Source organism: Poecilia reticulata, chromosome 9 (assembly GCF_904066995.2).
Source record: "Poecilia reticulata chromosome 9, P_reticulata-male-v2, whole genome shotgun sequence".
NCBI lineage: Eukaryota > Metazoa > Chordata > Actinopteri > Cyprinodontiformes > Poeciliidae > Poecilia > Poecilia reticulata.
In genome coordinates this window covers 30,614,429-30,628,549 of record NC_088838.1, presented here as the reverse complement: position 1 = coordinate 30,628,549, position 14,121 = coordinate 30,614,429, and the positions used below count along the sequence as shown (strand labels likewise).

The following is a 14,121-nucleotide window of genomic DNA, read 5'->3' as shown; positions in this document are numbered from 1 at the left end:
TTTTACATTTCTGCTCATCCTAGTTTAAGCTAACAGGCTCAGTTTGAGAAAGTAAAAATGTTCAAGTCTCATTTTGTGTCTTTCAGAAACATTAGATTGTAGAAAAATGAGTTAGTTTTAAGTTTTCCTCTCCTGGTTTAAGCTAATAACGACTGCAGCTCCAGCATAAAGAACCCTTAACGCCATTTTATCACCTACAATCTGGAATAAACAGCTCATCTCTTCTTTTCAAGTGGTGTCTTTATTAGAGCTCCTCCGGTCCTGAAGGCTCTTAACGAAACCAGAGATCATAATTATCCCTGGAAAATCTTTTGACTTTAGTATGAGAGCTTCTTGTTTTTCTGATAATGGCTTCTTTGGGTTTTTTAATAGCCTTAAAAATCAGCCTTACTCTTCAGGTTGCTCTGCTTCACAGGCTTTTACGGGCATCTGAAGTTGAACTGAAATCCTAATGAGATGCACTCCACGGTGTAAAAAGTATTAACTTTGAAGCTCAGAGGAGCACTTGAGAAAAAGTGGATTTAAACCATTAAAAGGCGTCAGTAACTTCATCAATTTTCACTAACGCTCTACATAAATCAGTAACTCCATCGCCTGGATGTCCCTGCCTTACCTGATCCTGTGCAGGTTGACGTCCTCCTGGCTGAAGGAGGAATACTCCCTCAGCTCCTGCGCCTCCTGCTGGGAGGAAGTCCTGGTCAGGACGCCATACATCGGCACCGACACCAGCTGGATGTGGATCTGGTCGTCGGAGGACGTGTTGTCCTGGCAACGCCAAAACACAGAGGCGCTCAGCTCAACGGGTTTTTATGGGGCTGAACAGTGAAGTGCTAAACATTAAAAACTCTCGTCTTTAAATATACACCCCCTAGAATGTCATTGTTCACATGTGGAGATTTCGCACATGAGCGCGTAGGGCAAAAAGACGAATGTCTTACATGCCATCCATAACTGCGCTGCTAAGGCAAAACAGCTGAATAATCAAAATGAAACCCAGAGATGCAGGTATTATTATTTCAGTGCCGTGCGAAACAACAAAGGGAGAAAATAATGCAGAAAGAATTAAAAAACAAAATCACTTTTTTCCTGCTCTCTGTTGGCTACGCTACACACAGTGTTTCCATAGCAACTGACAACAACAACGCCGCTATACGTTTGAGGATTCAACCCCCCCAAAAAAGACTCCAACATTTCCCCAACAAAGAACAGAACAGTCAGTCTGTTACAGTTTTATGTTTTTAGGCTTGATGTTTCCTTTGGGATTATTAATAACTGATCGCTGTGGTAGATTAGCTACTGCTGCTACAAGCTAAGCTAACACAGTGGTGGTTGACTGGCTAATTTAAACAGCTGCTCTACTGATTATATGTTAGAGTTGGCGTGTGGGTCTATTTTTATTTTATTTTAAACTGAACTGAAACACACCTGATTCCACAGCACATCTACATGTTACGGTTGTAATAGTCAAGCTAGCATAGCTGACCTACTTCCCTTCTCCTCAGCATTTGTTTGAAAGCGTTTAATAGATAGTTATTATTATTATAAAAAGTCTGATGTGTTTCTAAGACCTTTTACCCAGCATGCATCTCTCCCCGCTCACCGTGTAGGCCAGGTGTGAGCGTCTGATGACTGTGCTGCTTTTCTCGCCCACTTCCAGCGACAGCGTAGCCGCCGTGTCTCTCCGCGGCCCGTCGCCCGCTCCGTCCAGCACCGTCACCTGTACCACCGTGGTCGCCATGGAGATACCATCACTGACCGAGAAGGACATGGCGTCGTCCTGGGTGGAGAGGCCGGCGTGCCGGTAGAGCAGGACTTGGTGGGTGACGTCGGCGAAGGAGAAAGTGTCGCCTAGAGAGAAAGACGAGAACCGATATCTTAAAACAAATGACAGAAATCGGCAGATGCCGATGTATCGTGCACCCATAATTAGGGTAATGTAGAGTCCTGTGAAAAGAGAAAAACCAGAGAGCAGATTATATATACGTCGATCAAAAAGTCTTAATTTGTCGTAATTTACAATCAGAGAAACAATTAGAAGAGCTTAAAACTACTGGACCTGAGAGTCAGATACATTTTTGGTTTTTCAGGAAAAAAACATTACAGCAGGATTTGCTATGAAACTCCAGGACGAATAATTGACATATCACCTAATTCCCATTTCTAACTACAGCGTAAGATCCGTCATGCTGTGGGCTTCAACAGGAAGTACGGCACAGAGTCTTTCAGAAAACTACATTTGAGTTATTTTGGGTTTTCAGCAGCATCAACACAGAAACCGATCTCTACAAAAACACAAAATCCTACAAAGTAATTTTGTTTATTTTCTAGTGAAAGTACTTGAAATAAGACAAAACTAACTTACAAAAAAAAAATTCAGCAAGATATTTGAGCTTGTTTTAAGTCAATAATTACTTGACCCATTTGCAGATTATTTCACATATAAGATTACATTTTTTCCGTATTATAAGTGAAATAATCTCCAAATGAAACTAATATTTTTCATCAATATTAAGGAATTATTGACAATTTCCTGTTTTGTCTTATTTAGAGTGTACTGATATACTTGCACTAGAAACCAACCCAAAAATATTTGCATTTTTACAGTGCAGATCCAAAAACCTCCAGGAGACTTTTATCAGCTATTGAACAGATCAGGAACATAATTTGCCTTCTGATATTTTTCTATCAGTATCTACAAGGCAAACTGACAAACTGTTCATCAGTGCAGGTAAACATGTCCGCCTCACTGGTTATCTTCTAAGATGCTTTTATTTTGGAAATAAGTTAGATGCATTGCTAATGAATTTGAAAACAGAGATCCGTCTCTCTTGTGGTCGTCTTGGTTACCGTTACTCATGCGGACGCTGTCGTCCCTCCTCATCAGCTCTCCGTGGACGGGAGCGTCAACCAGCTCAAACTCCAGGTCGTCCGGCGCCGTGTCGGCGTCGCTCACCGCCAGCTGCTGACCTCCTGCAGAAAGAAAACAGACAAGAGAAGAGAAAACGCTCAGAGAGAGAGAAGCTGCTGCGGAGAGGAATCGAGCTGCTTTTCATTTTCTCTCACCGACTGCAGCTTGTCCCCCCAGCTGGACTTCCAGCAGCGGGTCCAGGACCTGAAACACCGGCGGCTGCTGGTGGTTCGACAGCAGCAGGATCACAAAGTCCAGCTCAGGAGTGGTGTGTTCGCCGTCCGACACTGAGGCACAAAAAACACAAAATGTAGCAAAGACCTGCAGAAACGAGCACAACAAGGCCCCGCCGAGGGAAATTCCTTTAAATAACAGAATAAAACAACGTCAAAGCGTATCAATATGACCATAAAGCTGTGAATTTCACGCTTTGTAAGTGTATAACAAACTAATAACTTTTGATAAAAATGAAAAAGAACCAACTACCCTTTTTAAAAAGAATTGTAACAACAATTTTAGTAGTTTTAATTATTTTTATGGAATAATCGCTTTGAATTTTCACAACAGAATGACATAATGAGAACCAGTGATATATGTTTAGATCTATTTCTCTAGTCATTAAGTTGGAAACTATGTGTTATTTTTCTTACATCATTTAAACAAATATCAACATCCCAAAGAGGAAAATGTGTCCATCCTCTTTTTGCAAAAAAAAAAGTTGAACCCTAAAAACAGAAATAAAATTGTGGTTCTGTGAAACAAAACCAAAATTTCTGGAGGAGATATTCATCAAAAACTGAAAGTTTTGGTTTTTCAAAAGGGCAGGTAGCATTAACAACCCAAACAAGTTTTATTTTGCTGAGCTGAGAGTAAAAATGGCTGCTAGGTTGCTATGCCAACCTTTACGACAAGAACAACCAAGAGGTCAATTTGGGTTTTTTACTGCTTGTGTAATTTTCTATTAAATTTAACCTGAAATGCCTCACATTTTCCTGAATTATGAATTACGTTTTTGGTGTTTTGGTTTATTAACTGAATAACAAAAAGCAGTTTGACAGGACAGCTTCTAATCTGTTCCTGAAAAACAACGTGTCAGTGAAACATTGTATCAAACTACAGTCTGTAGTTTACAACCAGGCAATTTAAAAAGACCAATTAACCCAACGGCTTCTGAACTGTGGGAGGAAATCCATCCAAGGATGAGCGGATAATAAATAAGAAAGATACTAAAATCAGATTAAAAAGGACAAAATACAGATACACAAGGAAAACCTGAACAGAAGAAAAAAAAAGAGAAGTGCAAGATAAAGACAAAGAGGAAATAAAAGGAAACATCCTCATCAAAGACAGCCAAGACAATAACACAAAAAACATTAAAATAGAGAGAAAAACACTGTAAATAAACAATAAGAAGAGGTGAAAGAGAAGGAGTTTGCTTGTATAAAATGAGGACAAAGTGCCTCCTTCATGCTGTCTTCCTTTCAGGTTTCAGGTGGGTGAAGAATATTTACCTGTGAAATAAACGCTCAGCGACTCCGGCAGGCCTGTCGGGTTCAAACACAGCAAAAAGTTACAACTGGAAGCTGATGAAAGTAAAATAAAACCCAACTGTGCATTCTGGCGCTGTCGTACTGCGCAAAACAAACCTCAACAAATAAGCAACAAGGCTTAAAACAACTGAGGAGGCAAAGAGGATGGAGGTTCTGCTCCAAAACCAGGATTAAGAAACATTTAACTCAGACCGCTTTGATGTTGGATTATGGATTATCTTTCAGAACCAAGGTGTCTTAAAATATCCTCTGAACTTCCCACGCCGCCCTCAGACTGCTTTTAAAACGAAGTTCAACCTCTGCGCTGCTTTTTAAGAGACTGTGTCCAGAAAATGGCTGAAGCATAAAATCATGAACGGCTGTAGGTGAAGTCGCACCAGTAAAGGAGTACTGGTAGAGCTCCTGGAGGTGGGACGGCGCTGGCGGTGGTCGGTAGATTATCTTCCCGTTGTTGACGTCAGCCTGCGTGAAATGTTGCACTGCCTTGTACGGCCGGTCCCGATGCTCGATGAGTCCTGGAAAACAAACACAGGAAGTGACAATGTTTTGACTGGGACAAAAGGTTTTACATTTTATTGGCTTCCAGGTAAAACATGTTTACATTTCTCAGGTTTCTGAGGCAAAACAAAGAAACTCCAGGGAAAACGAAGGAAAGGAAAAGATCCGACATTTCAACACATGAAGGATTTATGTTATGTTGCTATGTAGCGCTAATACATAACAATGACACAGTGAGGGAGGAATGGTTTGATGGATGGATGGATGTATGGATGGATGGATGGATGGATGGATGGATGGATGGATGGATGGATGTGTGGATGGATGGATGGATGGATGGTTTGAGGATGGATGGATGGACGGTTTGATGGATGGATGGATGTGTGGATGGATGGATGGATGGATGGATGTGTGGATGGATGATGGATGGATGGACAGATAGATTGATGGATGGATGGACAGATGGTTTGATGGATGGATGGATGGATGGGTGGTTTGATGGATGGATGGATGGATGGATGGATGGATGGATGGATGGATGGATGGATGGATGGATGGATGGATGGATGATGGATGGACACATAGTTTGATGGATGGATGGATGTGTGGATACATGGATGGGTGGATGTATGGATGGATGGTTTGATGGATGGATGGTTTGATGGATGGATGGATGAATGGATGGTTTGATGGATGGATAGATAGATGGATGGATGGATGGATGGATGGATGGTTTGATGGATGGATGGATGGATGGATGGATGGATGGATGGATGGATGGATGGATGGATGGATGGATGGATGGATGGATGGATGGGTGGATGGATGGATGGTTTGATGGATGGATGGTTTGATGGATGGATGGATGGATGGATGGATGGATGGATGGTTTGATGGACAGATTGTTTGATGGATGGATGGATGGGTGGAGGATGGATGGTTTGATGGACAGATTGTTTGATGGATGGATGGATGGATGGATGGAAGGATGGTTTGATGGATGGATGGATAAATGGATGGATGGATGGATGGACAGATGGTTTGATGGATGGATGATGGATGGATGGATGTGTGGATAGATGGATGGGTGGATGGATGGATGGTTTGATGGATGGATGGATGGATGGATGGAAGGAAGGATGGATGGACAGATGGTTTGATGGATGGATGGATGGATGGATGGATGGTTTGATGGATGGATGGATGGATGGATGGTTTGATGGACAGATGGTTTGATGGATGGATGATGGATGGATGGATGGATGGTTTGATGGATGGATGGATGGATGTGTGGATGGATGGATGGATGGATGGATGGAAGGATGATGGATGGATGTGTGGATAGATGGATGGGTGGATGGATGGATGGTTTGATGGATGGATGGATGGTTTGATGGATGGATGGATGGATGGATGTTTGATGAATGGTTTGATGGATGGATGGATGGTTTGATGGACGGATGGATGGATGGATGTTTGATGAATGGTTTGATGGACAGATGGTTTGATGGATGGATGGATGGATGGAAGGAAGGAAGGAAAGAAAGATGGATGGACAGATGGATGGATGGATGGATGGTTTGATGGATGGATGGATGGATGGATGGTTTGATGGATGGATGGATGGATGGATGGATGGATGGTTTGATGGACAGATGGTTTGATGGATGGATGATGGTTGGATGGATGGATGGTTTGATGGATGGATGGATGGATGGTTTGATGGATGGTTGGATGGATGGATGGTTTGATGGATGGATGATGGTTTGATGGATGGATGATGGATGGATGGATGGATGGATGGATGGATGGATGGATGGATGGATGGATGGATGGATGGATGGATGGATGTTTTATTCAGTTAAAAATGTTAACTATGAAAGTGGTTTTTCGTGTCATTAGGCCGAGCGTCTAATGACTGACAGACGCTGAAGCCGACGGTTTCAGGTCCGAGTGGTGCATCAAATGCAGCAACACCAACACAAATCCACTTTAAGAAGTTTGGAGGAACCGGATGTATGGAAGTAATTATGTGCCATCAGAATTTGAATAAAAAATGCATCTGAAATTTGAATGTTGTATATTTGTTCTTACTTTTTCAATTTAAAAATTAATTCAGAATATATTTTTGACCTAAAAAAAATTTCAGTGTCATTATTTGTACATGTATGCAAATTTCATTTGTTAAAAAAAATTCACATTCCTATTTCAGAGATCAAATTTTCAATATATATATTTTTTCAGTGTTAAAAAAATTCAACATATAAAAAAATTCAACTTTTAAAAATTCAAATGCAATATTTTCAGTGTCCTACAAATTCAACTTGCTCAAATTCGCTGTCTCAAATTCAACATCTAAAAATTCGCTGTACAAAAATGGCGAGGTTACTTCAGGTCACAGACATTAGCAATCGTTGTCAGATTTCAACACTGAGCTAATCACATGACCTAAGCGTCATATTGAAGAAATACCAGCATCACCGAGGCCAGCGACCATGGAGGCGAACGCAAACCCAACGGTGAGTCTATGCTTTCATATTTCTGTAGTACATTTTATTTTGCGCATGAACTTTGATACATGACATTAAAGCTTGATTTAAAACACGGGTTTGGGCCGTTGTTAATCTTACGCCATGTAATGCTGGCATATTAGTTCTCGCTACCCGCTAGACCTCCACCCCCTTCTCTTGGCTGTCCTACGCCCAATTTTCCCCTGTTTTATTTAAAAAAGGAATATCACTTGCGCCAAGTCTAGAATCTTTAAAGATAACTGATGGGTAGCGACTTTCCGGGTTGTTTGTATGTTGTCTTAGGTGAGACTGATCAGGCGGTCTTAGTAAAAGTCGTAATTTTCCAGGAGATGCTACCGCTAATGTAGAAGCTAATATGGCTGCCTTGTGTGCTTCAAGGAGGGGCTGTGAACTCTTCCGACATTAATTATAACCACAACCCCATTCTGTTCATCTACTGTGTTGTTCATGTGACTTCATTTATGAATAAATTTATACATTTATGGTCATTATAGCGTCATCCAAACGGCTGCTTCTCTTATCTGACAAGTGTTGATATATATTAATTTACATTCTTTTACTTTGCGTTACAAAACGTCGTTCTGTTACCTAGCAACATTACAAACAACCTCCCTTGTTTTTTCATTTGATTTTAACTCATTTTGAAGAAAATATATGCTTGCAAGTACAGCTGTTAACTTATTAAAATCATTTTAATCCCCACTACTTTGTATCTCCAAAATATATCTTTGGTTACAAAGAATGTTTGAGCTATGCTAAAATTTGTGATTAATGTTGTAATTAAAAGCAAATTCTGATTAAGTTAGACACCATTCAATTCCTGAACCCCACAGTGCCTTGATAGAGGTACATTTTAATTGGATAATTTAATGTGTAGCATGTATACTATCATTCATTTAATTTATTACATAGGAATCTGCAATCAAGTACATTTTGAGTTCTCTTGATCCCTTCTTTGTGTTTTCCAGGGTGTAGATTCCCGAAATTGAATGGGAGGAGTGCGGGCTTCCTCTTCAGGAAGAGTCAAACGTCACAGTACCAAATTCAAGTTGTGCAACTGACTGACGAACAAATGGACTTAAGAGACGCAGTAAACCCAAAAGGCACATCACTGTCTTTTGGTTGTGACATTTATATTGGTGCAGTTCTGTTTTGTGAACAGTTCTTCACTCTGTGAAACTTGTCCAGTTTCAAAATTCAGCATTTATGAAATGTAAAGCTAAGTGCTGATCATATTACCACACAGGTAAAATTTGTGATTTGGAAAAGTGAGTCATAGTGCTTTTATGGTAGACATGTTAAAGAACTAAAATGTTTTAAATTTGTGAGTTGATTGTTCTTTTTTTCTCAAAAGGAACCTAGTGGGTACAGTTGTGTAGGACCTTAATTTTCTTGCATTATAAGAATGGAAAAGTTAAGTTTGTCTTATGTCATTTATTTTCTAATACTTCAAGCATAGATGAATATTCAATAAAATATTGCATAAAAACAGTTTCCGTTTCATATTTCCTGTACAAACAGTGCTGACTCAGAAACTCTGAACATAGTTACTCTAACATTTAAGATTTACAGGGATGCTTGACAAACATTTCAGGTACTTAGTCGTCACTTCAAAGAACAACTTAATGTCAAGACTGCGGTGAATGATGAACAGTATTTGTAAAAAAAAAAAAAGAAGCTAATAATAAAACGACTTTGTAATTTTACTTAATTGCCATATTGAAATGCAATTATTGAACAAATGAAACACCAATGCACTGAGTTCTCAAAGAAGACCAAAGCCAGTCCCAACCGATTTAAGACACACCGTCATGTCAGCATACAGAGCCTGGTAGGTAGAATAATGGCTTGGAAGGCGTAAACGTTCACTGCAGGTGGATGAAGTGGGCTTGTGGTTTGGTCCAGTTGACTGCACTACTTCAGGCTTCAGTTCCTGCCATGGAGCCTCCCAGCCAACCCAAAATCTCATGAGCTGGTGCAGATTGTCTGAAAATGCTAGGAAAAGTATAATTTTTTTTAGATACATGGTGAGTTTCCTGTAGATGGAATCATTCATAAAGCTGACTTTGAGATATGACTTTATGCGAATGTCTTTTCCATCTAAGAAACTAATGAATATGAATGTGATGTCCTTCAAAAATCATGCTGGTATAATACCAGCATAATACATTTGTTATTTATCATTCTCAAAATAACAAACATTGGCCAAATGTTTATACAGACATTTTACCTTCTTTGAGAAACTGATGGAGAAACCCTGTCACCTGCAGTTTCTGCTTCCAAGACATCATCGCTGTCGTCACCGTCATCACTTTGCTTCTTCACCTGTGGCCAACTGATTGACTGCAGGACCATCTGTAATTGTAGAAATAGAAATGGCTCCAAACGATCATGGAGTCTATCAAAAATATGATCCATATGTTCCTTGAAAAGAAAAAAGAAAAAAAATGTCAAAAACATTGTCAGTAAAATAAAAAAACTATTTTGAAATCAGTAGGTCGGAAATCAATTAATGTCGGAAGAGTTCACAGCCCCTCCTTGAAGCACACAAGGCAGCCATATTAGCTTCTACATTAGCGGTAGCATCTCCTGGAAAATTACGACTTTTACTAAGACCGCCTGATCAGTCTCACCTAAGACAACATACAAACAACCCGGAAAGTCGCTACCCATCAGTTATCTTTAAAGATTCTAGACTTGGCGCAAGTGATATTCCTTTTTTAAATAAAACAGGGGAAAATTGGGCGTAGGACAGCCAAGAGAAGGGGGTGGAGGTCTAGCGGGTAGCGAGAACTAATATGCCAGCATTACATGGCGTAAGATTAACAACGGCCCAAACCCGTGTTTTAAATCAAGCTTTAATGTCATGTATCAAAGTTCATGCGCAAAATAAAATGTACTACAGAAATATGAAAGCATAGACTCACCGTTGGGTTTGCGTTCGCCTCCATGGTCGCTGGCCTCGGTGATGCTGGTATTTCTTCAATATGACGCTTAGGTCATGTGATTAGCTCAGTGTTGAAATCTGACAACGATTGCTAATGTCTGTGACCTGAAGTAACCTCGCCATTTTTGTACAGCGAATTTTTAGATGTTGAATTTGAGACAGCGAATTTGAGCAAGTTGAATTTGTAGGACACTGAAAATATTGCATTTGAATTTTTAAAAGTTGAATTTTTTTATATGTTGAATTTTTTTAACACTGAAAAAATATATATATTGAAAATTTGATCTCTGAAATAGGAATGTGAATTTTTTTTAACAAATGAAATTTGCATACATGTACAAATAATGACACTGAAATTTTTTTTAGGTCAAAAATATATTCTGAATTAATTTTTAAATTGAAAAAGTAAGAACAAATATACAACATTCAAATTTCAGATGCATTTTTTATTCAAATTCTGATGGCACATAATTACTTCCATACGGATGCAACAAAATCCTGTTTCAGTGCCAGAAGGCGATTAGTTGAATTATATCAACATCCTGGTCCTCAAAGGGAAGCCAGAGAGCAACTTCTACTGATTTTAGGGGTGACATGCCTGCGCTCCGGCAGTGTTTTAAAGAAAACCATAAAATCTACAGGACTGAAGCATATATTTCCTCAAAGCGGACACCTGTGGCTACGTTTTGATGCATAAATTATTTCCATAGAGTGAAATATGTACAAACAGCAGCGTTTTGTTAGTGCGCACTTTAGAAGCTGAAGAATTCAATCATTTTATTACATTGGAAAACTGAAAACGGCCAAAAATGTACACAAAAGTAAATCATGATTTTAGAAAAACCGTGAGAGAAATCAAAACGCTAAATCGTTTGAAGATAGCTCAACATTATGTGACTTGTATAAAACTTAAATGAAGTTTGCAGATTTAAGTAGGAAAAGATAGAAAAAGGTTAAAGAGCACAAAGTTTTGTTGGAGCTAAACTGTTCCTAAAAGTTAAAATATCATAAAAAGTATCAAGGCTGAAATAAAAAAAAACATATAAGCAGATTTCTCAAAAAGAAGCTGGACATTTTAACATAGAAACTGTTGAAATCAGGTATGAAGAACTGGCTAAGTGGGAAAAAAACATACAGAAAACAAAAAAATGAAGAAAAAAACAATCAAAACAAGTGAAAATGGACCCATTCTTGATAAAAATACATTTAAATTCAAAAAGTATTTATTGATCCCAACACGGAAATTAAATAAAATTTAAATTTTGTGGGGTTTTGTCTTGAAATATATTAAATAGTAAGATTTTTTTTTGCAGAAAAGGGAATTGGTGAATAATTTTTAGATCTGAAACATAAAGGAATAATTTGATTGGATGTATTTTTATAAAATATGCATAAAAGTTTTAAACTTTTTGGGTTGAATGTTTGCTGTTTGGGGGTCGAAGGAGTCTGCTTAGTCTAAAAGCTGGTTAATAAATTAGACATATATATTTTTAATGTATCAACCTACGGCCCGCGGGCCGGATCCGGCCCGCCGCCACATTTGGTTCGGCCCCCTGAACAATACCAGAGAGCATTCAGATTTTTTTTCATATATTGTATTTTCCGGTTTATATGTGGATTTTTCTTCAACCACCAGGGGGCTCTTTAGCAGGAGGTGTGTCCTGTAAACTGCGAGTGTTTTGTTTTGCATGGCGCATTGCTGCCATCTGTTGGACTTTTAGGGAACTGCTTGACTTTTATGTTAGTTAATCAGTATGGTTGTTTGCTAGCGGTAGAGCAGATGAACACACGTTTGTTATGAATGCCGCATTCCAGGTTTCCCTCAATGAAATATATACTAGTCAGTCCCAGTGACCGTTTCACTAACGATTTTTGCCCATGTGCTTTCTGGGTAAAAATCGGTCGTGAAACGCCCCCGTCAACAATTTACGGCAGCGCAGGTGATAAACGTGTAACACTTTTTCTGTTACAAACTGACTCCGGCCCTACACCAGAGAGGGGAAAAGTTATGTGGCCCTCACAGGAAAAAGTTTGGGGACCACTGCTTTACACCATTGTCCCTCAGTGGGGTCGGGTGGTGCTGGTGCCTCTCCAGCTAACATTCCGGGCGAGAGGCGGGGCTCACCCTGGATAGGTCGCCAGTCTGTCACAGGGCAACACCGAGACACACAGGACAAACAACCATGCACACACACACTCGCACCTAGGGACAATTTGGAGAGGCCAATTAACCTAACAGTCATGTTTTTGGGCTGTGGGAGGAAACCGGAGTACCTGGAGAAAACCCACCATGCACAGGGAGAACATGCAAACTCCATGCAGAAAGACCGGGGCCGGGAATCGAACCCAGAACCTTCTTGCTGCAAGGCAGCAGCTCTACCAACTGAGCCTACCATTTATTATTATTTTTACTAATTAATTCATTTGTTAATATTATTTGAAATAGTTTTATTAAGGAAATTTGACTTATGTAAAAAAGTGTTTGATAAATTCAGCTACTAAAATGAACGAAAATCAATACAAAGTAAAAATATGAGTAGAAATAGAAACCTGTGTGTGTGTGTGTGCATGTGTGTGTGTGTGTGTGTGTGTGTGTGTGTGTGTGTGTGTGTGCGTGTGTGTGTGTGTGTGTGTGTGTGTGTGTGCGTGTCTCACCTTGTCCCGGTAAAAGTGGTTTGGTGACGTTATAGACGAGCTTTTCGCTGGGAGTCCCAGAATCGATGAAGGAGAGCGCTGAAGGCGTTACTTCTGTCACCTGATCCTCCAGAGCCTCCACAAATAGACACAATTAATAGATTGAGAAAATAAAAAAGCAGCTACATGTGAAACCACCACCACAGACTTCGATCCAACTACCGAGATCATATTGCAGACATAAACCTCTCTCTACAGTTTTATTACATACAAATGTAATAAAAGGTAAAAAATGAAGTCAAAAATAAATTATTTTGAAGAAATTATCAAGCAACTCATAAAAACAGACTCATGTTTCACTTCACTCTGCTACTTTCTCCTACTACTCTCCAGATTTACAATATTTCAACTTTTAACTTCCTGTTCTGTGTTTTTTACTCCTCTAGAAGCTGAATCACACAGTCATGTCACTAACGCGACTCAACACGTTTACATTCATTTAGAAACAGCAACACTAAAGTTCAAACTCAGGAAGAGCTGAGAAATCAATACTGTGTTTGGTTCTGCTTACGGTGATCTGCAGGTCGCAGTCCGGGGAAAGCTGCGGGAATCCCGGCATCTGAGGCAAAACGCCGATGGTGAACGTCTGGGCATCGCTCTGAATGAGAGGAGAAACATCCGAGGAAACCTGCACACACACACACACACACACACACACACACACACACACACACACACACACACACGCACACACACACACACACACACACACACACACACACACACACGGAAACCGTTTCATAATCAGACACTGAACATCCGGCAACAGCTCAGTGAATTAAAACATCATCAAAAAGTTCATTTATTTTAGGGATTTAATTAAAAACTGAAACTCCTGTTATGTAGATTCATCGCACACATTCTCCATCTTCACAGAGAATGTTCTTCAGAGTCCAAAGTCTTATTTTCTCATGAAGTTTACAATTTATTTGGGAATAAAGAGTCTGGAGAAAGAGTTAAGAGGCGAGTGATCCACATTGGTTGGAGTCCAGT

At 39.6% G+C, this 14,121-nt stretch overlaps 1 protein-coding gene and 2 long non-coding RNA genes across 5 annotated transcripts in view; 1 reads left to right on the top strand and 2 right to left on the bottom strand.

The window, feature by feature from the left end:
* Positions 1–14,121, bottom strand: part of fras1 (Fraser extracellular matrix complex subunit 1) — a 270,024-nt gene that overhangs the window by 57,666 nt on the left and 198,237 nt on the right. For 2 of the 3 annotated variants that reach the window (XM_017306806.2, XM_008417773.3), the window contains 8 exons: positions 13,640–13,756; positions 13,090–13,204; positions 4,836–4,973; positions 4,420–4,452; positions 3,064–3,195; positions 2,848–2,970; positions 1,601–1,848; positions 614–765 (listed from right to left, as the gene is read on the bottom strand). In XM_017306806.2, coding sequence (XP_017162295.2) covers positions 614–765; positions 1,601–1,848; positions 2,848–2,970; positions 3,064–3,195; positions 4,420–4,452; positions 4,836–4,973; positions 13,090–13,204; positions 13,640–13,756 — 1,058 coding nt within the window. The remainder of the gene's footprint in view (positions 1–613; positions 766–1,600; positions 1,849–2,847; positions 2,971–3,063; positions 3,196–4,419; positions 4,453–4,835; positions 4,974–13,089; positions 13,205–13,639; positions 13,757–14,121) is intronic. The other variant, XM_081610905.1, reaches the window with a different exon arrangement.
* LOC145552865 (uncharacterized) lies at positions 6,972–9,877 on the top strand. The gene is made up of 2 exons (XR_014088984.1): positions 6,972–7,475; positions 8,456–9,877. It is a non-coding gene; the product is annotated as an uncharacterized LOC145552865 (long non-coding RNA).
* LOC145552864 (uncharacterized) lies at positions 8,993–10,879 on the bottom strand. Its single transcript, XR_014088983.1, has 3 exons — positions 10,415–10,879; positions 9,718–9,911; positions 8,993–9,482 (listed from the first exon to the last, which is right to left on the bottom strand). It is a non-coding gene; the product is annotated as an uncharacterized LOC145552864 (long non-coding RNA).